Raw genomic sequence first — 27929 nt, 5'->3', positions numbered from 1 at the left:
AGACTGTTCTCACTCTGCAGAGATTAGCATTAATGTCTATGGAAGAGTAAGAAGTGGTTTTTCCTACCACACTAGCAACTTAAGAAACTGATAACTTTTACAGCTCATCCCTGCTGTCTTCAACATCAAAATGAACTCAACATGCTCATAGTTAGCCAAATTCTGGTAGCAAATCTTAGGCGTCTACACCTGATTCACACAACATAAATCACACACACACACACACACACACACACACACACACACACACCCCTACCACCCTAAAAGAGTCTAGAAATATCATTGTGGGCTTCAAGGCCTCAGTGTACTACAGGAAGAGAGCCTGCGATGTGCAGAATTTGTGCTCAACCAGCCAGCCGCAATCTCCGCTGTTCCACACAGGTCCAGCTGTGCTTCTTTAGCACATATGGCCTGACAGAGGCTGTACCCTTGTTTTATACCTACCGTTTTAATGAGATTTTAAAATTTCTACAGAAGGAAAATTAAATATAACTGATAGATATATTAATTTTTGTTTTTAAAAAAGATTTATTTGTTTATTATGTATGCAGTGTTCTGCCTGAAGGTCAGAAGAGGGCACCAGATTTCATTACGATGGTTGTGAACCACCATGTGGATGCTGGGGATTGAATTTAGAATCCTGGAAGAGCAGCCAAGAGTTCTCACCCTCTGAGCCATTTCTCAGACCAGAGCCATCTCTCGAATTAAGAATATAATTTTATTCTTAATATAAATAAACATTTTCTAAAAATTACAATTCCAAAATGAATCAAGAAATTCCAGTGAGAAAAAAAATTCCCTATAATTGAAGCTATTGAGGCCAAGTCAAAATGACCCCCTGGTTACCTGAATGAGTTCTGGAACTTTTCCTTAAGGTATCTTTCAAAAACCATCAGATTCTGAGGTTGTAGTAACAAGAACAAAATCCTAAATGAGATATTAAGTAGAAACAATAGAAACTATCAATCTAACAGCAGAATTTGACAGTGATAATTTCTGTTTGTGTTTCCCTTGATTGAGAGAGTTTCTTTAAACTCCTAATACTATACTAAATTTTTTAATCCAGAAGGGTTTCCTGCATTATAAAAGTCTCTCTCACTAACTAATTTACTTTTGGAAGCTAGTCTGAAACGCTTTTCTGCAGGAGAGTCTACTTACTAGAGGTTCTGAAATATCTAGGAAGGTTGCCACAAAGAGTTTCATGTATTTTATGCTTGTTATAGATAAAATAATATTTTTGAATCTATGCTTGTAAAATAAACATTGCGGATATAATGTTATAACAAAATGAACTAGAATGAATGTTTTTCTATGTCATGTAAGCTTGTCAGTGCTCATGCCAACCTTTCTATGAGCTTTTCTCCCTTCCTAGAGCCATGGTCTTCCTGTTCTCTGTGCCCACGTCTTAGTTGTTGTTTCCCTTGTCGTTCTTTGATTATAAACTCCAACTTCTGGACTCTATCAAATTCTTCAATTTAGGACTCAGTATTACATCTGTTACATGAAGTCTTAAGATACTCTGCATCTAGTTCTAGATTGCAGGGAAGAGAAAAAGTTAGAGCAGCGTAATGTAGGTGTCCAATGCTCTTAGTTTTGTCTGAAGTGCTTAGCTCAGGAATTTATTGAAATCCCCAATATGATTTCAGAGATGTACGAAGTCAAGCTATTTCTCTAATAATGCTAATATGTTCCTTAGTGTTACACTATTTCTCCCGTAAGTACACAATCCACATTTCTAAAGTCTATATTAATGTTCAGTCACTCTCATGTTTATATCACATAGGATTATCATTGTCACTAACATTGAATTACTAACCTTTCATGGTCTCTTTCTATATTTCTAAAATGGTAATTTTAATGATTATGTCATACTGTAAACACTTTTGAAATCTTCAATAATTTTAAACAGTTCCCATGGCAAAATATATAAGAAATGTTTCTAAAGAACCATTATTTTCAAATGATAAAAGTGAGTGTTCATGTCATTTTTGGGAAATTTTATTTGAAACCCATTTGGGGGACTCCTTTTGATGTTTGGTAGCTTGGAGCTGAAAATGTTAAATGTGCTACAAAGGATTAGGAAACATTAGATGACGGAGATTGTGTTATATCTTACATCATGTCTGTTTAGGTTACATCTTGAAACACACAATTCAATCAAGCTTTGCAATGGCCGCCATTTACATAAATGCACCCTGAAGTCTGGTGATGTTCAGGTGCTTCATGGTTGCTATCCTTACTTCTTGGACATCTTGTATTAACCATGCCAGAGAACTGAGCTCTGATTCCAGCCACTTCTACTTTCCAGACTGCTTTCCTCCCATATCCACTTGGCTGTTCTCCACTTCTTCCAATTCTTCACCCAAACCTCATTTCAGAGTCGCACTGTAGCCACTGAGTTCAACCTATAAACGGTGTCCTCTTCTAATACGACAGTCTGTGTTTTTCTGTTTCCATTACCTGGGTCACTCTTCAGCACATCGTAATCCTGCTGTTTATATTCAATGTTTACCCTCCTTGCCCAGTCCCTTACATAGTTAATTTAAGATGACAAAGAACTTCCTCTTCCTTGGTCCATATGTTCTAGTAGACATTCAAAAATATTTATTGAGTAATTCTAGGTATGGTTTTATTGTTAAAAATTCTATTTATTCCTCTTTTATGATGGTTAAGTTTCTACATTTTATTTTCTTTCAGAATAGGAATAGGAGCATTATAAAATTATCAGTAGGAATGAAAAGTGTATTAGTTCTAATAGTTTGACAGCGTGACTCTAGAGTGTCAATTTCCTTACTACAATGAAACATGCCTGCTTCATAACTTAGAGACTAAAACCCAGTGGGGACCTACTAAAGAGTGTCAGTTAATGCAATTCTACCAATCTGACGCTTAAAATATGTTAGGCCAGTTGATGAGAAAGCGTACGATCAAAGCTCTATTTCCATTGGTAAGAAAAAGATTGGAAGAAATCTCAACACACGTTGCTTTTTGTTCTAGTGACCCTATGGAATTCACTCAGCTATGACATTGTTTTATGTCATGATTGAAATTCAAGTTTGCAGAAAGGACAGATGGCAATCTTGATTATATTTTTTAAAGATTAAAATATAGTCATTGCAAACTGTGGCAACTGAGGAAATTAAACCAAAGTGCTTAATAAATGCAAGACAGGTTCAAAATAAAAGGTCTCTCCCCATGGGTATGAATTGCTTTCCATGCTACTAAAAGCCTCTGTGTTTTCAAAGACATGACAACAAAGAGGTGGTCACTAGGTCCTCCCCACCCCCACATTTTTTGTGACACACTACATCTAGCAAACCATGCCTCTTGTCAGCAGTAAAATGACCCTGGACAAAGCCCACCACGGATGGATCAGGATTTATGCTTTGCTCCAGGAGCAAGAATACCTTTCAGTATCACTCAGTGACTTTAATACTCAAACTACTAGTTTCAATAAACTGAAATCACAACTCGTCACAAAACAGATAGCAGTTGAACAGGGAGGGCACTGTGCAAACTTTCCCACAGTTCTTTAGCAGTATGTCAGGGTGTGACCCTGGAGAGGAAGGGCAAGGGTGAAAATTAGCCATTGAACTCACTCTATTAATCCATGGTGTAGTGTTGGGGATTCCCAGAAAGCATGCCTACTGGAGTCAGTTCTGATATCTCTTTATTATTGTAAAATGGATTTATTAAAAGAAGAATGAAGTGGTGAAACAAGGGCTTTGAAGTCTGTTGCAAATTTTGCTTTATGATAAGGGGTAAAGGAGTCTCTAGGTTTAATTCACTTGGGAGATTCTTTTTCTTATTAAAAATCTATAGAAAAAGAAATGGCTTTTAGAATTTAGCTAGATTATAGACAACTATCCAAGCATACAGGCTTAAAGTGTCTGTTTTATAAGTTATGTTATTTATTTGTAGATTTTTATGTTATAGAGACATTATCAAAGAGCTGCGTGAATCAATTTAAACGAGATATTCCTGATTACAAATTGTTATGAAGTTTACTTTTTGTGATGGTTCTTCACTTTTACAAAAGCTGGTGACACAGTTGTCTAATCATCACAGATCACAAGGGTCCACTCCACTGGGGAAACTCTGCTTTCCTTTCCTGTTCTGTCCCAGGATTATGAAGTTATGTGCATCCTTCTCATTGCTCCTGCTACACTTTTCACTCACCTTTATTACAGTTCTTGCAGCCCTGCATAATAATTCTGCATTTACACTTCTATCATGTCTACTAAATTGTGCATGCCTTGAGAGCTCGACTATGTCTTAATCATACTTATAATTCTGGGGTGAGCAGTCAATTGAGCAGGCACTCAATGTGATGAATGCTTCAGAAGGCACTTCCATTTCTTTTTTAGAAAATTATCAACATTAGAAATTGCTATGTTCTCGAGGAAGGCAAGATTCTCTGCTGTCATTGCAGTTAAAGCAATCAACACCACATCTACCACACAGCATAACTACAATTTCTGTCTTCCATTAATTCCAAATTCTTCAGTTTGTTACATTTCTAAGGAAAGAGATAGCTATTTTTTAATTAATTTATTTATTTATTAAAGATTTCTGTCTCTTCCCCACCGCCGCCTCCCCTTTCCCTCCCCCAATCCAGTCCCCCCCCCCTCGTCAGCCCAAAAAGCAATCAGGGTTCTCTGCCCTGTGGGAAGTCCAAGGACCACCCACCTCCATCCAGGTCTAGTAAGGTGAGCATCCACGAAACTGCCTAGGCTCCCACGAAACCAACAGGTCCGAGATAGCTATTTTTATCACCAAAATAACAGAAGTTAAGAAAGAGACTATTGGTACCCCATAGGTCTGCCTTGAGCTTAGAACAAAAGTGAAAAGAATAAAATAGATTATATAATATATACAGTAAGATTTTTGGTTAGTAAAAAGTTACAAGAAGTAAAACTGCATTTTACCACTGACTACTGCCTTTATTTCTCACATTAGACTTCTAGTCATTGAGGAAAAGCGTGCACTCTGCAGAATACTGTGTGCTACTGAGCATCAGTCAGTACTCCATCCTAGAGGCCACCACTCCGGTTCTCAGTATTACAGAGTCAAAATAGAATGATAGAAAGGAGAAAGGAGTGAAGAACTCAAAGGTGACTACTGATTTAGTCACCTCTAGTGTTTCTCTGATTGTTTCCACTTGCTTAAGTAGTAAAAACAAACAAACAAACAAACAAACAAATAAATAAATAAATAAATAAATCCTGAAAAACTAAGGAATGGAAAAGCCAATGTTTGAAAGCAGTAAACTTGAAGGCACTAAACAAGCACACTGCTTACATCTGCTTCTTCAAAAGTGAAATCGAGTGTATGCTTTAGTTCTGAGCTTAGAAACCTTTGGTATGGCCCTGTGCTATTAATGCTAATAGTACTTTGCAATTGCCCTTGACCTATGTGTCAGAATGGCTCTTTCTAAGTTAGTGAAAATAATAGTGGTCAAAGACTTGACATTGCATCAATTTCCTTTACTACAAAAAGGTATCTTTAATAAAAAGATGAATAAAAATTCAATAAGCTTTCTTTTTATCTACCTTATTACTTTTATTTTTGAGGTTATATTATAATTGCTTCACTTTTCCCTTTCCTTTCTCCAAACCCTCTCATATGCCCATCATCTCTCTTTCAAATTCAGGAGCTCTTTTTTTCATGATTGTTATTACATGTATATATTCCTAATCCAGTCTCTACAGTACTTCTCAGATGTATGTCTTCAGGGCTGGTCAGTCGGTGCTCTTCCTTGGGGAAGATGCTCCTCCCACTGTCCAATGCCTGCCGTCATTTAAACAAACTTTCTTCTCTTGTCTTTGCCAGATTCCAGAGATAAAGGGACTAGAAATACGGCTTGTTACAATCCCACATGAAATGTGGCCAAGTTTAGTTCAGTTAAGCGTTTTCCAGCTTCTAGTAATGTCAGACGCCATTTGAGTGGTCAGTATTGGCTCTGACACAGTTATGATGCTCTCCTCTAAAATATTCCCAGAACCCAGTTGCCTTTTACCACCTGTACTGGCTGTCACTGGTTTCCTTCGTGTTCCCATCACCCACAGTACTGGACTGGCTGTCACTGGTTTCCTTCGTGTTCCCGTCGCCCACAGTACTCCTCAGAAATCCATCAGGTCAGATCAATCCTCAACTCAAATTCCTCCAAAGCATTCTGTCCTGCAAGAGAGATCCATGGTTTTCAAATGCCCACTGCTCTCCTTCTCCCCTGTCATCTAGTACACACGTTCACAATCTATTTCCTCAGTCTTTCTGGCATCCTGAATATTGCTAGTAAGACAGCTGTAGCCACTTCTCTGGCCTTTGCAGGATCTGCTCCTCCAGGCAAACCACGGCTCACTCTGTTACCTTTTTTCTTCATCTCTTGAAGATTCTGTGCACACAAGTGCTCCGCATCACATTTCCCATCATTTAATTCCAGCATTATATTTATCACTTGAAACATGCCAAAATGAAGTCATCTTCTTCGGTCCAAAAATCCATGAGCACAGGGATTATTTTCATTGTTTTGTGCATTGTTATTTCTCTATCATATACAATCCTGGTTGTGATAAAGTAATGAAGACTTCTCAAAAATATGAAACTTTTTATGTCCTTACCCAGCTTCTGATTAAGATGTGGTATTATTATTGGATGAAATCTTGCTTAAAGGTTTACATGCAAATATTTTTCAAAAGCTGTTTGTGCCTGCCTTTGTTTGCTGGTATCAAAATTCTATGACAGCAAATTAATTTATTAAAGTCCCAAGTGAAACCAATTACACTATGTTTTAATGAACAAGATATTTTCAATACCAACTTTGGTGGTGTGCAGGACTTGGAAATGAGAGCAATGAAGGTAAGAACCACAACCCATAAACTTGGCAGGCAAGGCAAAGCATGTGGCCAACTCACCACCAGACATCAAAGGACCAGTTCTAATCTTTGCTGAGAAGAATCCTCAAGACCCCAGACTGAGGAAACTACCATAATGTTAAATTGTGCAATTACATTGGGTTATGTAAGACTACTGAATTAACCCAGGCATACTAAATCTTTTTCAATATAAAATTAGTAAGTTAAAGGTGAGTTAAGCTTGTGTTGCCCATTTAAGAGTTATCCTATGACAAATATACTCCTGTGTGGGTATACAGAGCTTCTCTGCCATGGATAGCTAATAAAATTTAATTGAAAATCTCAGATGATGCTTAAGGTTTCACACAAGTGTAAACTACTGTGGCTGCAATTCACAATGCATTTAAAACAATTTTTCTTTATCATTAAAGCTAATAATATGCACATTAACCTCTTATGTAGTCTAAATCAATATTGTAGTTTAAAAGATATGACCTCTGGACAGCTATTTCTAAATATTGATTCCATTGACATTTGTATAACGGTTTCAGCACCTTACCTATACACCAGCACCATCCATGCTCTTCTCAGAGAGCCTTTGACTTTGTGAGTTCTTATGAAATGAGACAAAGAAACGGAGACATCCCAGAATGAACACATGGGATGGATATCTGAGTATAGCAGAGCAGAGTCACCATGGAGAGATAATGTCCAGGCCCTGAGACAAAGAAATGGAGACATCCCAGAATGTACACATGGGATGGATGATCTGAGTATAGCAGAGCAGAGTCTCTATGGAGAGATAACGTCCAGGCCCTTTATTTCCAAAAGACATTAAAAACAGAAGTGCACATTTAGCATGCCAATTGCCTATTGATCTTGATTTCCAAATAGCAGACTTACTCAGCCTCATAGGCTCTGATTTTCTTTACCTTTTTATGAATCCCATGGATATCTCAGGGGAAAGTAGTTCAGCCATAGTTAACTTCAAGTGATGTCCTTTGGCAATAGAGCCATTTTCTCTCAAGTCACTTGTTTGGAAGGCCCTCTGATGACTTTCTAGTGAGCGAGTTAAGTTGGAAAGTGTAGCTGTAAGATTGAAGAGATTGGCTGTTCAAATGGTCACAATAGAACCAAGAACAGAAAGAGGATGGGCACACTGCACTTTCCCACCACACTGTAGTGTTCTCTGTGTTGTAAATTATAACAGATCAGGAGTCAAGCTATATACTTTGGTCTCAGGTTCTAAATCTCTGCAAAGCATAACAATTGCTAATATCCTGTTACATCTGTTTTTATGAGATTTGCTATTTTAACTTGTAAGTTTTTTTATTTGTTGTTCATTATAAAACTTTTTTGGGGGAAGTTTGTGATCAAAACAGATATGATCATGATACCATCAATGTGGGTATATGCTGAAAAAAAAAAACAAAAACAAACAAACAAACACGTTCTCTGCGCATCTCCCGTAGGTAAAAGTGATCCGTTTTGTGTGGTAGAACTGAACAATGATAGACTGCTGACACACACTGTCTACAAAAACCTCAGTCCTGAGTGGAACAAAGTGTTCACATTGTAAGTGTAATAATTATGTCATGCTTTTTTAAAAACCGGTGTGAAAATATAGTTCACCCTGAAAGTATGTGTATGTGTATGTGTACACGTGCATGCGTGCACATGCACACACATATTTGTGTATTCCAGTTCACAGTGCAACACGCTTGCTCTGCCTTTCCTAACCATGAATTTCCAAACCCCCTCCCTACCTTCTCAAGAGTGAAACTTGGGAAATAAGGGGTATGTCCTTTTTCTTTGTTTTCACTATAGACTTTTTTTTTCTGCTGTGCTTTTATGTGGCCTGACTATGGGTTTGCTCCCACCACTGAATCTGCATACTGCTTCTTCCTTCTGTACCTTCTATTGAAATTCTTCCCAATTGCATAAGAAGGACAAAGCTCTGTTTGTCCCACCACTGAAACCAGCAAACAATCCAGTCGGGTTTGGCAGATGCTTCTTCTGGGCTTGTTTCATTTTAGCACAATAAGGACATTAAGCATTGTCCTAAATCTCAAAACAAGCTTTGAGTTAATTTTCCTTTGTTTTAAGAAGTTTGTAAATCTTTTGCACTGTGCACCGTGAAAGCTGTGCATGCTGCACTGTATGAGTGGACAAGTCCCTTCTTTTAAATTGGGCTGAAGAGAATGGGCTCCACAAAGCAGAACTCTCCAAACAGAAGTACTTAGCAGTTTTCTAACATGGTTTTATTTCTTGTACATAAAAAACTGCTAAATTCCTCATTAATTCCTTATAATGTCGCTGCTTAAGAGCCAGTAACTAATCAGCTTTCATTATCTGACCAATTTTTTTTAAGGAATTCCACATTTTTATAAGAGATGAAAGCCTAGTCAGGAGGCTTGCGCTCCTGAGAGGGCATGGAGAGTGTTTTCTCTAGAATGCATAATTGAATGAATAGGTTTGATTATTATCAAAGCGATTAATTGATTGTGCCCTGGTAAAGCCTCTTTTCATGTGCAGTTATGGTGTTTCAGTAATGAATATATTCTTTTTAGTTTTCTATTCATTCAGATTTTCTTGGTAAACAATTGATCAAAAATAAAAGCTGTCAACAATTGATACTTATTTTTCTTGAAGCAAAAATATGCAGAATTCACATGGTTTTTTTACTATCATGTGTTGTCTTCTAAACTTACTGGCATATTGTGATATAACTTTTTTTTTCTAAATCCAGTCTCTGTTTTGATTTCTCTGCTTGGTACAAACCTAACTTAGTAAGTGCAACAGTAAGAACTATAAAAGATGGACAGGTCATAGTATAGTGAAAACAATAAGAGTTCAAAAATCTATGTGGCTCCTACTGGTAGCAAACCTGTGATATCTTACACAGGAGTTATGCAATTGTATGATTTATTGTTATAACGTGACAGAGAAGCCTAAATATTGCCAGCAGTACTTAGTGATTTTTCCAGCAACTTATTCTTTGTATATCCCGCTCAAAAGTGATGTCATTAAAAACCCTGAAAGTTACAGAAGTCTTCAGAGTTCCTTATGCTATGACCCTTGCTGTTGTCACGTTAGACGTATTAGGAGAAACTTTCAGCTTCCACCCTACCCTGTATATGTATATCTGTGTGCAAATAATACAAGTAAAAAATAAAAATACAGAAAACAGATAGTTCTAAGATTTCAAAACTGCTCTATCTTTGCTTCATACTAATGGAGTCTCTTTTCCTCGGGCTTGTTTATTACGCAGCAACATTAAAGACATCCATTCAGTCCTGGAAGTGACAGTTTATGATGAAGACCGTGACCGTAGTGCCGACTTTCTGGGCAGAGTTGCTATACCATTGCTGTCTGTAAGTTTCAGTCACCTGACGCACTGTTCCATGTTGCTTTTGCTCAAGGAAAAAAAAAAAAAAAAACCTCAGCTCTATGTCTGTCATTTCTCAACCAAGGTCTGTAATAAGAACACTAAAAATTTTAACATACTCAATGCACGGCCATGTTGAATCCCATGATAGTTAATTTTTCTTGACAGACTTGATCCTGGTAATGAACAGGTACTTGTCAGAATTGCCACAGTTGTTTTGGGTTCTCTGTCAGTTTCAGCAGCTGGGGGTCAAAGGTCACTGGGGGAGTGTATTCAGTGGAGACCGTGAGACAGACGGCTGTCATGTCCTTTTCCCGCAGATTCAAAATGGTGAACAGAAAGCCTACGTCTTGAAAAACAAGCAGCTGACAGGGCCAACAAAGGGGGTCATCTATCTTGAAATAGATGTGATTTTTAATGCTGTAAGTCTTAACTTTGGCTTTTTTGTACTGCTAAAGAGTTCAGTTTCATGAAAGCTTTTGTTCCTGATTTGTAGAGAATTTCTGTCATTCCTCATTTTCTCTAAACCTTGATGTATCTTGGAGAATATGCTTCTGGCACACCCACACTTTCTGCTACAGTGGGGCCGCCGCCGTGTGCTTGGCTGCCGCCCGCCCGCCTGCCTGCCTGCCTGCCTGCAGAGGGACGCGCATGCATATGCAACTGTATACATTTATATTTTATGAGCACAGCAGCCAAGACTTTGAAACTTTAGAAATTATTGCAAATTGAACTGCATGCAAAACTTGTGAACAGTTGTAATATATGAACCCCTAACACACGTGTGTTGATGTGTAGGTGAAAGCCAGCTTACGAACATTAATACCCAAAGAACAGAAGTACATTGAAGAGGAAAACAGGCTCTCCAAACAGGTAAAGAAAAAAAAAGAAAGAAAAAAGAAATATTAATCCCTCTGGGAAGAACTGATTGATTCTGTAAAATATCAGAGTAAATTCAAATAAACCTTGGAGGTCTGGAGGGGGGACGTCCTTACAAATTTTGATCACCTACATATTGAAAACGGCTTTTTTTTTTCCTGTTTTCCTTTCTTTTCCTTAAAAAGATCAAGCAAAGGCAAAACCAAAGTAAGCGGTGAGATGGGGGTGGTAAGGAAGGAGAAGGGAGCTGGGGCTGTGCACCAGTGGAGGGGGGTCATCTGCACCCTAACCTACAATTTGATTGTCACAGAGTGTGTGAGGGAGGTTCAGATCCGTGCACAGACCACCCAGGTATGATGCAGGTGTGCGGTGAATGAAGGCAGCACTTCCCTCTGATTCGGTGAGGGGTCTTTTAATTAGATGTTAACAACATTCCCTTCAAGTGAACTCTCACTGACATTTTCTACTAAAACAAAAACCAGGAATTCTGATCTTCCTTGTATGATACAGCCTTAAACTAAGCTTGGTATTTATCAATAATAACTTAAAATTTTCTTTAATATCAAGTTAAGAAAAAGTGCTACCTACCCTTTTTAAATGTTTACTACAGTTTACAAAGCTAAAATACAATGTGTTTATTATGGCTATAAAGTCACTGAGCTTACTTTTACTGTTAAATATTTGATAATTTTGTGAACCATGAGAAACCGTAAAATATTTTTATTTTTAATCTAGTAAATTCACCACAAAATGAGACTTTTGGCATTTAAACAATGTGTGTTACAAATGAAATACTTATCTCAATAGAAAACCATGTTATATTTCTTTATAATTATAGATAAGAATAATAATAAAAATTGTTCCTAAAAAAGGTGCTAGGAACCAAGAAGGAAAATACACAGGGAGACTCTCTGACTAAACAAAATTCCAGTTTTAAATGTGTTTTAACTGCCTTGCACATACATGAACTAATTTTATACATGTGTACTTTTGTCATTTGAGCTCAGGTAATTTTACATATCTGTTTCTTTAAAATACCAAATTGATACTGGACTATATTTAGAGTATTAATATATTAACTTGCAGACTTATGATTAGTTTAATTATCCATTTTTGTAAGTAACTTTTTAAACCATTATCTAGTTCATAGATGTCTTTTTGTTGTTGAAGTCATGCTATAGCTTTTGTTTTAAACTTAAATTCTGTGAGTTATCATTTCTATTATTATTTTTAGTATGTTTTCTAATAAGAGATTTTGCAGCATACTTGGTTACTATAAAAGTTTCCTAGCTTTTAAATCGTAGGAAAACAAAGAGAAAATATAGAGTGAGGGATGGTTATAGACAGAACAGTCCTATTAAGTGGAAAAAGCCCTTGAAATCACAGTGCTTCTATAATAAGCTGCATTAGACAGGCTTAGAACTCTGAACATTTCAAGGTATCCAATTCACTTTGAAGCATCTTGAAATTAAAATATTTAATCTATCTTAAAAAGAAGAAAGTTCAAATAAACAGGGGTACATGTTTCATAAGTACTAGATTTTTTATGGACAAACATACCAGTTTATATGAAAACATTATTTTTAAAAATATATTTAGCTAAAAAATAGTTCATCCCATCTAGTTCTTCATCCATTAGTGCTTCCTGTTTTTTACCTAGTGAGCCAAATCACTTGGTATCTTTGTCACCTTATTGCCTCTCTGAGTCCATTCTAAATCACCACGAGCTTATAGAATCATACAATATACTTGATTGTTCTCAGTCTTGTAAACTCTGATACTGTTTGTGTTTTCCGTACAGCTGCTTCTGAGAAACTTCGTCAGAACAAAGCTCTGCGTCATGGTGCTGGTAAACGCTGTGTACTACGTTAACAGTTGCTTTGACTGGGATTCACCCCCAAGGAGTCTTGCCGCTTTTGTGGTATGATCACACTCTACTGCTCGCCTGTTGTTATGCATCAGATTCAGCAATCTTAGCTCCAACTCTCTGTGGCTATAGTAACAGTTATGTTGAGAGAGTCATTTTAAAACTCCTATTTTGAGACTTGACTGGACAGATTTGCTGTGGGCAGGAACCTGATGGATTGTTCAGGGTCTGAATCCAAGAATATATTCCTCAGATTTCCGGAATGCAAGACATCTTAGTCAAATTTTCTCTGACAGTTAAAAAGTAAAATTTTGCATATTGTACAATTCCAGATCCAAATAGGAGAGTCAAAAAAATACTTCTCTGTGGAGAAAACAAACAAACAAACAAACAAACAAACAAACAAAGACAATGGCAACAGCCCTGAGCATCCACACTTTGATTTTATTTATTCTGTAAGTATTTTGTCAGGATAGGAACGTCACTGGCAGTAGCATGCTGGTTGGTAAGCTTTAATAAATGAGCAGAGCACAAAGGGATGGGACCTATCTGAGAAAAAGTCACAAGTGAGAATGTAATCGACCCAGATATTCTGCACACAAGGTTCATCCTCTACCCTTTTACACAGATCATCTAAGAAATGACACTGAGACCCGCAGTGGCAGGACAATCTAAAAGGCGCTTTCTCTGGGCCTAGCCAGGATCTCTGGGCTCACACTGTTTCTGCTTGGTCGACGTTTTACCTGAGGTTTCTGTGGAGTCCATCTTTTGAAAGGCTTTATTTTGTGTTTGTTAGGAAATGAGCATCTTATGCTTTCTTACAGTTGCCAGTTTTGCAAAATATGACATTATTATGAGGGTTTACAGAAAGGCCTTAATTAGAGTACCAATTGACTTTTATATGATGGTCAAATGAATGTATGTTTTAGTCCTTGGAGTTCGGTCCTCTGCGCAGGCCGTGTCTGGGAGTCTCACTAATGTCTGAGCACACGAACAAAGACTGTGTATGTCCCTTTGTGTTGTCACTTACCAGTTAGCAGCCTGCTTCCCATAGACATGTCGTTGTTTTCTTAAGGAGGTGACTGCCTCCATCATTGCTTAAGAAGCAGTTCTCTCTGCTCGTCTGATCGCTCTCACATAATAGATAGAGTGGGGCATTCTGATTTTCATCAGCATAGCTGCATTATGATAGTCAGCAAAATGATAGGCAATTTGTACATATATATTATCATTAATTTCAGGTTCTATGGGGACTTAAAATAACAATAAAACTCTACTGAAAATGTCTGCTGCTATTCCTGATTGGCTTTCTTTAAAGCCATCTCTGTGGCTATTTATGAAATTTGAAAACATAAAAATGTATGTAATTATATCATTTATTCAGGATTGTTCATTGTGGACTGTTTGGCATTACAGCGTGTTGTGTGAGTCTTCATAAACTTCTTCCAGTTTCCTAAGGTCATTTTTAAAATTAATTCAAGATGGCAGCTCCTTTTTATAATCTCCTTTTGCTCCTTAAAAAGAGAAAAGAAGCCACTGAAACCTGAGAAACAGAGGCACCTGCCTGTAATCTCACTTACAGTGACATCACTAGAAGGAAGCAAAGCGCTGCAGAAAACGCAGTGTCTGCCTCAGCCAGTAACCAGTTTGTAACAGACCGAGCCAAATGCAAGGGGTTTGCTCTGAAAAGACTGCAATAGTAAAGGTAGGAAACAGGACTGAAAACGAGGATGGAACAGGGAAGAACATAACAAAATGTGAAGAAACCATTTACCATTTTGTTGGAAAAAAGAACAAGTAATAGCACTTTACTGAATATGGTTGAAGTAATAAATAGTGAGCTCTCTTTGCTGAGGCTCCGGCTGGGAGTCCATGCACTGTTCACCCTGTTCTCCTCACGCCCCTCTCTGCCACTTAAGGGCACTGGGAGTCAGTGAGCCTCCAGGAGAAACAGCCAACCAAACTCTTTGAATAAGGCTGCCAATTTAAAATTTTTCTTAAAGAAACACCAAATAAATAAGTTTACTATAATAAATCTGATTATTAAATCATGATAAGAACTGTCAATACTATCAAAGCAATTTACCTATAATTTCCATATGACCCCAAAATTCTGTTATAATCTCTTATCAATAATCTACTTAATCACAGATTGATATAGAAAGTTTTGTACAAGTAGAAATTAATGTTTCTCAGTTACTCCCTATGTGCCAGGGATCTATTGTTTATACATAAATAAATGAAAATGCTCTTACACTAAGAATTTAATATTTTCAACAACTTCATAATGTAAATTCTATTTTTCCTAGTATATAGGTGAAGAAACTGAAGCTCATGAATGTAGCTTGCCTTATGCCACACAGTAAATACTCTTTTCTGTAGAAGCCTTTAAGATGGACACCTGAGAGTTGTGATATAAATGCAGAAAAAAACTTGGTAAAAAATTTTTAGCCATCTTACAGAGAGTAAATGAGGTATTTAAAAACAAAATCATTCAAAGTTGCTATTGCATAAGCAGAGGTTTATTAGGGCAATTTGTTGAAAAGAACTGATTTCCATTAGATGAACGTAAGCAGTGCCCATTGTTACAGACATATTGTTCCCATCATGCCCTCTTGACAGACCATGGGTCTATTATTATAATATTGGTTCCATTTGGCCCATTTTTCCTAGCTGCAGCTGCCTCATGGAGGACATGCTTTTATACCATTATGTGGCTTAGTTTTAGGGCCAGATCAGTATGCTTTTTAATGCTTATGAATTTTTTTCTATTCCATTTTGGTTTTCTCTTCTGATTCAGTTCTCTGAAAAACAAATGCAAAATATCAGTGAGGTCAAAATGGAAGAAAACAATCCTATTTTGCATCTCGGTGTCAATGAGCATAAAAATGCAGACAGTAGCCACAGCCTCCCAGCACCACCTGTGAGCAGGCCATAGGGACGAAACCAGGGGAAATGGCAAAGCTAAGCAGGTCGGCTTCTGGAAGAGTTTGGTTTCTAAGTTTTCTGATGAATATTATTTTTCAAAGGGAGCTCTTTTGTCTGTGGTGTAGCAGGCACTGCTTGCCACTGGGAATCAGCAATTGTAGACCTGGAAATATCTTACAAATTGGACTAATTTTCACCAGACTCCAGACCAGACATTTGTGTTCTCGTGGAAGCCAGTGGGTGCAGAATGGGAAGAGGAAAGGAGGGCAAGTGAGCACACATTCCTTCTCCTCAGCACTGTCATTTCTCACTGTAACGAGCACAAAAATAATTGGAAAACTGAGCTATCAGCAAAAGGACACACTTCAGTGTGCATCAGAGAATTATTTTACAGGACAAACTTTAATCTTCAAATGTGATTGTAGATAATTTGCGGTAGCATCTGTCCGTTTGGAATTGTTTTAGCCTTTTCTGTCGTTACACAGCAAGTGCTGCTGTGTTTAACATTAACATTTGATATTTTACACATTTAATTTCTGTTCTGCTGTGTGGTCCTTGGGGAATGAAACCCTAGTGCTACATGGGAGAGACAAAGTATTGATCAGTTAACATTTCAGCTACATTTATGTATGTCGCAAAATTAATGAAAATGCCAGACAAAAAATGTCAGAGTGCACAAAGAGGTAGAATTTAAATTTGATACTTTAATGAAAAGTCTTAAGATGTGCATTATCAAAAATGTCCTCTTTCCTTTAAAGTCCAATTCTGTACAGAATAACTAGCAGGAAACACATATTTTACTTAGAGGAACAATGAACATGAATTATGACAAGAAAGCAGCTCCGCATGGCACCTTGTATAGCAAAACGGCATGTCTGAATGCATAACTGGTAGCCATAAAATACTTTTGTTTCTGTTCATATCTAAGAAGCTATTGGCTTCAGCCCTCTATCCTGACCAACCCAGGCAGACTTTCTAGTAAGATTCTGGCCCTATTTTCCTCTCTGTGTCTCTGTCTCTGTCTGTCTGTCTGTCTCTCTCTCCTCTCACCCTCTCTCTGTATGTGTGTTTGTGAGTGAGTGAGCAGAATTCTATCTATAGTAATCCAATGAAGACCCTGGTTCATTATTAATCCTTTCCTAGGCATTTTAGTTGCCTGCTTTCCTGACAATTTTGTGTTCCTTCTTCTTTACAAAAAGTCCCCATTTTTTGGAAAGAATCGCACTTTTTTTTTTTTCAGAAAAGCTGGGCCGTTGTGGAGGTAGAGAGAACAAACAGGATGATACATGCATAGACTCACATGTGGGAGGTATGTGTAGGCAAATGTTCCGAATTAAAAGTAAAAACGAAGAAACCACAGGAAAAATAGGACCCAACCTTGGGAGGCAATTGGAATAAAGGACAGAGTCCTAAAGATCAGAGGCAGTTGGCATTCTTTACTGTGTGCTCCCTGTATACAGAGTCTGCTGCCATTAAACAGCTTAAATATTTCTCTAACAACTATTACAAGCTACACAGGCATTGTAAGTGGCTTTCATGGTTAAGGACTGAAAGGCCATGTTAGTCAAGGAGAAATACCAATGTGAAAACAAAAGCATCTCTGCATTGCTGTGGTCGCAGTCCTGGCGTACATAGTGGATGTAGGATACAAAGGCATTTCTGCATCATTATGGTTTCAGTCTTAGCATACACAACGGATGTAGGATACAAGGGCATCTCTGCATCGCTGTGGTACCAGTCTTAGCATACACAGAGGATGTGGGATACAAGGGCATCTCTGCATTGCTGTGGTACCAGTCTTAGTGTACACGGCGGATGTAGGATACAAGGGCATCTCTGCATTGCTGAGGTCCCAGTCTTAGCTTACATAGTGGATGCAGAAGGTAGGGTAATTGTGCTGGATCTAGAGAAAGCACTTCACATTTACAGCAGAAGTTTCCATTTGGAGAATTTAATAGACACCAGTAATACCACACCAATGAAATTATGACAATTTTCAAACTATTTTTATGGGAGCATTTTTTCTGCTACACTTATTTTCTTAGAGATAGAAAAAAAATACAATGAAAATGTTCCAGGCACACGTTTTGTTACTTTCCCCACAGCAACAAAAACGAAGGAGACCTGAAAATCAAAGAAACAAGCACCAATGAAATGTGATGTACTGATGGTCCTGTCTTTGTGCTCATGGGTCTGTCTTAAATTAAATTATATATCCAAATTGTGCTCATGTCTTAAATTATATATCCAAATTGCCAAAGCCTTTCTCCTGCCATTCACAGCACATGGGTTCAGTAACCTTGGATAATTTAGAAAACAATACCTACAATTTATATAATTTTTTACATTAAACTTCACTAATGTAAGGAAGGAAGATACTTGCCTAGAATTTCATTGATTTAGAAAATTATATACCTCTAAAGTTGCTTAAATTTCGACTTACAGACTCAAAAATATTGACATTAAGAAATTTCTAACAAATAGGCTGAAAACACACTCATATGAAAAACTGATAATCAAAACACACATTCCCATGCCCCCAAATTCATCTCAATTACTGGCAAGAATTCTTTTTCAAATATTGTCCTTGATTATACAAAAAGTTACAGTTGGGTTTTCTTTCACAAACATTGTATATAAATTCTTACAGTCACAAGAACACCTGGAGAAAGTCATCATTTAAATATATAGAGTTTCAGGACTGGTCACCCTTAGCTAATGTCAACCTGAAGTCTTAAGAAGCATGGGAGGTAAGAGATCAGGGTGTGCCCTCTGATCTTGTGCTAGATGTGATGGCCCGTGCGCACACCCATCCTCACACACAGTCATCCCTGCGTTCTGTGGCCCTGGATATTATATAATTACCCAGCGCTTGGTCAGATCCACACTTTCTTCCCTTTGAATGATACTGATGCCCTTTTTTGTTTACATTAACAGATGTCTGCAAAGGGACTTTCTGGTCTTTGAGGGAGTTAGTCACATAAGACTCAGAACTCAGATCTGTTAGGCATTGAAAAGTATATTCCTCCTACATTTTGTTTTATGTTTACAGTAGCAAGAATTGAATCCTGAAGAGGTCACACTCAGGCTTTCTGTGATTTCAGCTCTGCCTCCTTCATCCTCTAATGTGGATGGTGTCATGCTGTTATCTAGGAGAGTATGTGTTGTTCTTCTTTGCATAAGTAAGTATTAGCTGCAGATGTTACCAGCATTAAGTCCAGTTCACCTTTTCATGAGCTTCAGAGTTGGGTGGTGGAGTTTGTACCCAGAAGTCCACTCTCTCAATATGTTTATTTTTTTTCCTGTTTGGGTATTGCACCATTTCACCTTGTATTAATTATGAAGATTCTCCAGAATCACTAACTTCACAACTGAACTACCAATTAAAAAATTTAAATAATAAATAAGGATTGTCTGTCACCAGATTCTTAAATTAATATTTCCTTCTATGAAATTCTACCTTCCTTCAAACTTAAATTTAATTGAGGGACACACTTGTTGAGGAAAACAGCAATTCATTTTCATTGCAATCCATTATTATTCAGAGTAGTTTCCAAAGAAAAATATTTAAAAGAATGAGCTGATTATGTGATTTATACTAGTAGATCCACCTCTTCCAGATGGGGGTGAATCTGAACAGTGGCAGGCTAACTCACTTTATTGGTTAGCTACCTCTCCCTGTGAGGTCACCACTTCTGGGGGATACACCTATAAACTGTGAGCATCGGCTTACTAAGTGATTGTGTAACTGGAGATACTGCTAATGAGCTAGTTTCTGTCTTTGTTCCCCTGCTTTCTTTATCATTTAACCATATTTGAACATATTAATAAGAGCTGGGCAGCCTTTGCCGCAGAGAGCTGAGAGTTAGGACTGCATGGCACCGTGGGCTTTTGTTGTGATGACAGAGGCTAGACACTCTGCAAGCGGTGGCATTTGGAGATCAATAAGAGCGTAAAGGTGTTCACATCAGCTGTCAGTGAGTGTCTCCAAGAAAAAAATGCAGAGAAAATCAGGGACAAGTGAAAGGAAGCAGATCCAACTGTAAATAGGTATGTGGATAAAAATCGAAGGAAGCAGATCAAACTGTAAATAGGTATGCAAAGATCAAAATGGAAGTCAGTCCTTATTTTACGGGCAAAAAGAAAAAGAAAATGGCGACACATGGCTTTCATTTGGTCTTGGGGCTCTACTCTTTTCATTTCACCTTAGAGATATTTACACAAGAAATTAAATGTGAAGAACAACTGTGGGGAAGTAATTGTAAGCATCTAAGACTGGTTTCCTGTCCCACCGAGAACACATTTGTGCCCTCACAGAAGACACTGTCCCCTTGAGAATGCTCCAAATGGGACTCAGCATATGTTTACCTGGGACTGCTTTTTGGCGTTGGTGATGAAGTCTAGCTTGGCATTTCTATAGTTTACGTCGGATGCAAATCAGCCTGGAGAAGCCATTTGTGACATCTATACCAAATTATTGACTACATTGGAGTTTGTTCACAGAAAGATTTGTTTAGTTTTGAAAACTGAGTTCTTACAAATTCACATAGGATCTTCTTGTGCATTTTAATCCCACTGCAATTTCCTAAACTCCATCAACGTGGAGAAGTCTGAGAACATTTTCTGTACTAAGTAGCATGGCCTCTCTCATGATGAGGGTGCAATACATTGCATTATATTAGTTAGTAATAGCCAATCTTTATATTTCATTGTATGTGTGTTACACATATTTGCACTGTACATGCAAGTCCATGCGCATGTGTGTGGAACATGGGTTCCATGCTGGTGGTCTTCCTTAGGTGCACTCCACCTTATTTTCTGAGACAAGATTGGCGGTTCAGCGACCCTAGGGCCTGCTTAGCTCCACCCACCTCAGCTATAGGCATACTCTACATTCAGAGCTCTATATGAACTCAGGTCCTCAATTTGTCCAACAAGTTTACTGACTTAGCCCTCTGGATTCTTCACTAAGTTCTCCATTGGAGAGTGAGGAGGAAAGATGAAGGAAAAGAAGAATCATATAAAAATAGATCAAATTAATATGGTCATCATTCAAACAAAAAGTTCATTGCTGCAGTTTATAAACAATCTATACATATTTGATTTTTTTTATCATATGTCACAAAATACAAATTATACTGTAATTTTTACAGTTAGTGTTCTATATAGCTTCTGCAAGAAAACTTCAGCAGGACTTAAGTGTTTGAAGCAGAAATATTTCATCCAGTTATGCTATAAAATGCTGGCAAATCTCACAATTTCCCTTAGTCAATAGAAGAGAACTTTAATGATAGGTTATCAGGGATAAATGTAATCCACCTAATTAGCCACAAATTAGTGCAGCAAAGTTTTATCAGAGAATGATTTGTTCTGAAGTTATGCTAGGAAAGCGAGAGGCGATTCTCAGAAGAAACTGTGTTCAGTTCCAACGGCCATGTTTACGTTGTCTAGGTAGGCAGCAATATTAAAAATGTTTAATCAAAATGGGGCTTGCTTAAATTTTTTTTTTGCTTAAATTTTTTAAAGTAGAGTTTGGTTCTTCCGTTACAAATGTCTACTGTGTATCTCAGCCTGGAGGCTGATTATATTAGAGTACTTTTTCTATTGACTGTGTGTATGATACTTCCTCAGTCTTTGAAACACACACAACATAAGCCACAAACTCCTAGTGGTTTTATCCCTAAGCCCTAAATCTTAGCTAGTACATAGTTAAATGTAATGATTTCATGTAGGCTCTTTAAGTACAAACAGAAAAGTCAGTTCTGTAAAACAGGTCCTTGGGCCATGGAGCGTGTTTCTCCATCACAGAAATGCCATAGATAATGGCATACCTCAAGTTCACTTATCCCTTCAAAGAATGGAAGCACCACCTGGAGAAACTAGAGCAAATGAACACATAACTTGGTGCAGAAGATGCCAGGAACATATCGATTTCAACATCATCTTTAGAATCATATCTCTCATCATGGCCAGGGCAAGGGGCTTTAAAAATTAAAGAGTACATGCGCTCTCAACAACATAATGAAACCACGGAACGTTACACATGGAAGGGCGTTGGAGATGATTTTACAGTGCAGAAGCTGAAAGTACAAAGAGACAAATGGCTCCCTTAATCAGCAAGGCCAGTTCCTCCCAATTTCTTACTGGTGGTGATTTCAAAGACTGCAGGAATGAAAAGATATAATGGAGAAGCTCATGAGTTATGTTGTTAAATTGTTCTCAATTAAGGAAAAGCAGAACTTCCATTGTACTCTGGAAGTCCTAGGGTATAAAACCAGACTTGTGGCTCCTAGCTTTTCTTGTTAAGGGACATTCTGATGGGCGGGAACTCCTTACTGGTGTACTGATGGGCGCTCAGCCTAAGTTTTATGTGTCCTGCACGCTTTGGTGAATTTTTTAATTAATTGAGCTTGCATCACAGTAGAACTCTCCGAACTGCTGTATGAGTTATAAATATAATAACAAAGAATCCGAAGAGTTCACTTTGAGTTTCAGGTACACCAAAAATGAGAAGTATTAGTTTTCTCTAAGTATTAGTAAGAGAAAATAAAAAATTAGAAATGAATGCTAAGAATTTATTTCCCATGTTTCTAGTATGAATCATCATTGAGTTGACTAAACAACTCCAACTAGCTATATAGACAAGCATTGGTATACGGTGGTTAAATAAACCTTTCTACAGCCTAGCTTTCCAGGAAAGAGGTACATGCATTTTATTCACTTGAGATAATCGATTGCTCTGCAGACCTCCCTCACTGGCATGTGTGTGTATGCCTAGCATGTGCTCTGGTACCGAATAAACAGCAAACTTCTTGCATTACTGTGTTCTTAAATTTCCTTCAAATTATATGAGTCCAAATTGTTCCCCATAAAATTAAAGTGTATAATGTAATATTATATCCCTTTATGAATTAATGGCAGAATCAAAGAATAGGGTACTGCCCACTCCTTGCTGAGAATTAAATGAAGTAGTATTTGTTATAAACTTTGTGCACCAAGTTATTGGAGTTACTGGGGTGAACACAGCTAAATTAAATCACCTCTATGAACCGCTTTGAAGTTCTTAAGTAGAGGGACCTGTGGATAACTTAGACTCCAATAACAGTCATGGGCACAACACAGGTTTTTGTTTCTGATGCCGATAGGATTACAAAAATTTGTATCAGAATCATCCCGAAAACAAAAATTTGTATCAGTATGGAAAGGTAATTTAAAAAGACATTTGGGAAAGTTAGTTTTGCCCACACTGAACCTAAAGGTAAGGATTCTTCCTAAGGAAAGTCACCTCGTCCTGCTTGTCCAAAGGCTTGACTTTTCCTGCAGAGACAGTGTTGGTGACATATTTAAGACACCTGAGTTTTATCTCCAGTTGCCAAGAATGTCTAGCCTAATAGTCCATTTCTAAATGAGGAAACAAAATAGATTGTAAACTGAAAAATGTCATTTGTCAGTTTTTAATCCATTGCCAGAGGCAGCAACAAGGAACAAATCCAGCCTGTTGTGTATCTCAGTCGCCACTGGCTGGCTGGATTTCCTTTTTTCAGGCACAGACAAATAAAACTGTGCCAGACGCAGCTCAAATGACTTGAGTGACAGAATTGAAGCCTCAGGATAGAATCCGATGGGTCTGAGTGTACTGCAGTGTAGCAAGTCTCGGAAGGTGGGAGTGTCCCATTCTCCTCTCTGCTGTGAGTTCAAGATTCACACTCATTGCTTGTACCACCCAATGAGATGAGAGCAGGAACCCCCCACACACACACACTCTGTCTTACTATCAAAAAGGAGCACTCCAATATTTTCTCTTTTCTTTCTCTGTTTTCCCACATTTTCTTAGAGGGCAGAGATGTTACTGGAGTCCAGGTAGCTCAGGAGTAATTCATGAAAAAGGTTAAAGAGTTCAAGTGAGAACAATAACATCTCTCTCTTATCAGTCTCTCCCTCCCTCCTCCTCCTTCCCTTCCTCTCTCTGTCTCTGTCCATCCATACTCCCTCTCTCTCTGTTCCTTTGTTTCAATCTCACCCCCTCTCCCTCCCTCCTTCACTCCATTTCTTCTCTTTTCCTCTCTCTTACACGCCCTTTCATCTTCTTTCCAGACTTTTACCATCCCTCCTATTTACCAAGGTTGGGGGAAGGAGTCACTGGAAAGGAAAAGAGAAAACAGTTTTTCCTGGGGAAGCAAAATGTTCAGAACCTGAGTATTACCATTGAATGTTACCTCCCTTCTTGTTGAATCTGTTCCCTCAGTTATTTTTGCACACAGCTTCCTTTAGCCTGGATCGGTCCATGTATCCAGGCCAAACCCATGTTAGCCTTGAACTAAGAGGTAAAGTGGGCAAGAGGTGATTCTGGTGCCTCTTGTGTACAAACGCATTTTCAAATCTGTCAAGAAGTGGTCTCTGTTTATAATTAAATTTGCTAAGAAGTGTTTTTATAATGCTTCTAGATTATAAACTCCCTTAATCTTAATGACAAACCCAGAAACTGTGGATACATTTGAGTAGGCAGGCTGTTTTGCGTGCTGTTTCCACTCACGGGCACTCGGGTGTTCCCTTTAATCTGATTGAAGAATTTTAAAGTAGGCATTTTTAATATTTTCTGCCTTCCTAATTATTACTTGTTTAGTGCAGCACTGTTAGCACAGGGATTATGAGTTAATAAAAATGTCATAGTGTTAGTGTATAAAATACTCTATAATTTTCCCCAGGTAATGATTAATGGCATAAGGCTATATTAACAATACGCTTAATGTATTGCCCCTAAATGTATTTGATTCTTGTGTTTAGAAAGTAATTTATACTGAAACTCAGTAAGGAAATATGAAGAATTTAGTTAATTTAATCTAGCCGTGGATATTTTCCAGTGGTTTATGTTATGCTGATAGGTCAAATATTTTACGTAAAAATCAGTGTGACAGATGTAAGCCCTGTCTCTGTTTGCAGAGTGACCATATTGAGATTCCTATCTCATCACGCTGACCACTAACACGGCTAAAGAATAAAATTAATATGCCATTGCATCTTTATTACACAGTGGGCTTGTTCACATAGATAATGGGTTTCTTTCCCTTCTCTTTAAATGCTGTCTCTGGCTTTGTTCCGTGCTACAGCAGGCTGTTAGTATGTATCTCTATACCATCAGAATGAATGAGAGATATCGGTATAAATTATTGATTCACTTGAGCCTACCTCAGTAATTCGGAGCTGAAAACTCTGGCAGCTTATCTGATAAAATGCTATAACTAGCAGACTGAAGTTACTACCATAGCAACAATCGCCAGCCGGGAGGTCAAACGCCCTTTTACCTTTAGACCTGAACACCTGCAAATTGAGCTGTATCCCATTCAGAGTTTTAAGAACAGGTCTATTGTCACAGGAAGTAGAGTTTGTTTCTTGAAGAAAATTATGCCAGTTCTGGTTCTGAATGAAAGACAAGGCTTTTATTACTCAAGGGATATTAGGGCTGACTGCTTTTTTGAGAAAACAAATTTGTTGTAACTTTATCTGTAATTTAGTCCTGAATGGGCGCAAATAGGCACCACATTGTATAGAGCAGAAAGAAGAAAACAGGGGTTTGTTAAAGTTACACAGGGCTGTGTAACCACTATATTTCCGAGGGAACTCTTATCAGGATATTTTGATTACAGCTTTAGCACCAAACACCTGTTTTGAATTTTGGCTTCCAGTAACATTGGAAAGTGAGGGAATGACTAAAATCTTGCATTATAAAACACAAATCTTTTTCAAAAATTACTGTATAGAATTTAGAGACTGGCCCTATCCAAAAACTATGGAAACAGGCATGAGACTGAGCCCTGGACACAGACCCACTCGGAGTGCACTGGCTACTTCGCTTATATAAGAAAATAAAGTTCACAGCTTTATGTTCTTCTCAATTAGAGAGTAAACTGCATACATTATTCACTGGAGTCTGGTATACCTTTGCCAGGGATAGGAATTAAGTGAATGTTTTGAGTATGTAGCAAGAAAAGACTTGCTTCAGCTGCTATGACTCCAGGTGGCATAGCATTAAAACTGGGGATCATTCCTCAAATTGGTCACCCAGTTCTTAGCAAGTTTAACAGCTCTCTCAAAGACATCTAAAGTTACCCTTTTACAGGTGACCATGGCATCAGGCAAAGCTAGACAATTAAATATTTTCAGCGTGTTCTAAACTCCAACCTAGTCAATTAGCATATTTCCTGTTCAAAACTTAGCTAGTAGTTTCTATAATTGAATATTTACTCAGTTTTTCCATTCCTCAACCTTTTTTCAGTTTTTCTTAGTGTTCATATATAAATATATCAAAGCATATCATTACTTAATTGTCCTTACTATGTTTGACACATATAAGTAGCTCTCCAACTCACTCTCTTTTCTCTTTTTATACACTGTTTATATGCAGTAGGAGGAGGTGAAATCTTATGGATAGACCTATGTGCAGTCCGTGAAATGTGTCTCTACCATGCACAGGCCTCCCTCTTATTAAGCCTACTCCTGTTCTTCCAGCTCCCCACTGGATACCCAATGGGCATGCCCATCTTATTGGCCTGTTGTCTTCATTGTAATGCTGGCTACTTCTAATTGTATCTGCCACATGTCACTGAAACTTACTTGTGTCCTTGGACTTTTCCTTTGTAACTCTCAAGGTGTCATCAAGATAACTTGATAGTCAGATCAGTTGACAAGTAAAAGTATGCCCATCCTTAAATACATAACGCACATTTTTTAGTTAATTTTTTTATTTTTATTTTTTTAATTTATTAAAGATTTCTGTCTCTTCCCCACTGCCGCCTCCCCTTTCCCTCCCCCTCCCCCAATCAAGTCCCCCTCACTTGTCAGCCCAAAGAGCAATCAGGGTTCCCTGCCCTGTGGGAAGTCCAAGGACCACCCTCCTCCATCCAGGTCTAGTAAGGTGAGCATCCAAATTGCCTAGGCTCCCACAAAGCCAATACGTGCAGTAGGCTCAAAAACCCATTGCCATTGTTCTTGAGGTCTCAGTAGCCCTCATTGTCCGCTATGTTCAGTGAGACCTGTTTTAACCCAGGCTTTTTCAGACCCAGGCCAGCTGGCCTTGGTGAGTTCCCGATAGAACATCCCCATTGTCTCAGTGTATGGGTGCACCCCTCGCGGTCCTGAGTTCCTTGCTCGCGCTCTCTCTCCTTCTGCTCCTGATTTGGACCTTGAGATTTCAGTCCGGTGCTCCAATGTGGGTCTCTGTCTCTGTCTCCTTTCATCGCCTGATGAAGGTTAATATTCAGGCGGATGCCTATATGTTTTTCTTTGGGTTCTCCTTCTTATTTAGCTTCTCTAAGAACCCGAATTATAGGCTCAATGTCCTTTATTTATGGCTAGAAACCAAATATGAGTGAGTACATCCCATGTTCCTCTTTTTGGGTCTGGCTTACCTCACTCAGGATAGTTTTCTATTTCCATCCATTTGCCTGCAAACTCCAAGAAGTCCTTGTTTTTTACTGCTGAGTAGTACTCTAATATGTATATATTCCATACTTTCTTCATCCATTCTTCAACTGAAGGGCATCTAGGTTGTTTCCAGGTTCTGGCTATTACAAACAATGCTGCTATGAACATAGTAGAGCATATATTTTTGTTGTATGATAAGGCCTCTCTTGGGTATATTCTTAAGAGTGGTATTGCTTGGTCCATGGGTAGGTTGATCCCTAATTTTCTGAGAAACCGCCACACTGCTTTCCAGAGTGGTTGCACAAGTTTGCATTCCCACCAGCAATGGATGAGTGTACCCCTTTCTCCACAACCTCTCCAGCAAAGGCTATCATTGGTGTTTTTGATTTTAGCCATTTTGACAGGTGTAAGATGGTATCTTAAAGTTGTCTTGATTTGCATTTCCCTGATCGCTAAGGAAGTTGAGCATGACCTTAGGTGTCTTTTGGCCATTTGAACTTCTTCTGTTGAGAGATCTCTGTTCAGCTCAGTGCCCCATTTTATAATTGGGTTGATTAGCCTTTTACAGTCTAGTTTCTTGAGTTCTTTATAT

General features: G+C 38.1%; 1 protein-coding gene across 5 annotated transcripts in view; it reads left to right on the top strand.

Moving 5' to 3' along the window:
* Mctp1 (multiple C2 and transmembrane domain containing 1) overlaps positions 1-27929 on the top strand; it is a 573693-nt gene that overhangs the window by 404775 nt on the left and 140989 nt on the right. For all 5 annotated transcript variants that reach the window (XM_050122206.1, XM_050122203.1, XM_050122208.1 and 2 more), the window contains 5 exons: positions 8327-8429; positions 10126-10228; positions 10563-10664; positions 11041-11115; positions 12923-13042. In XM_050122206.1, the coding sequence (XP_049978163.1) occupies positions 8327-8429; positions 10126-10228; positions 10563-10664; positions 11041-11115; positions 12923-13042 (503 nt within the window). The remainder of the gene's footprint in view (positions 1-8326; positions 8430-10125; positions 10229-10562; positions 10665-11040; positions 11116-12922; positions 13043-27929) is intronic.

Source organism: Alexandromys fortis, unplaced genomic scaffold (assembly GCF_014885135.2).
Source record: "Alexandromys fortis isolate MF-2015 unplaced genomic scaffold, M_Fortis_MF-2015_v1.1 scaffold_163, whole genome shotgun sequence".
Classification (NCBI taxonomy): Eukaryota; Metazoa; Chordata; class Mammalia; order Rodentia; family Cricetidae; genus Alexandromys; species Alexandromys fortis.
This window is presented reverse-complemented; position numbering and strand designations above follow the sequence as displayed.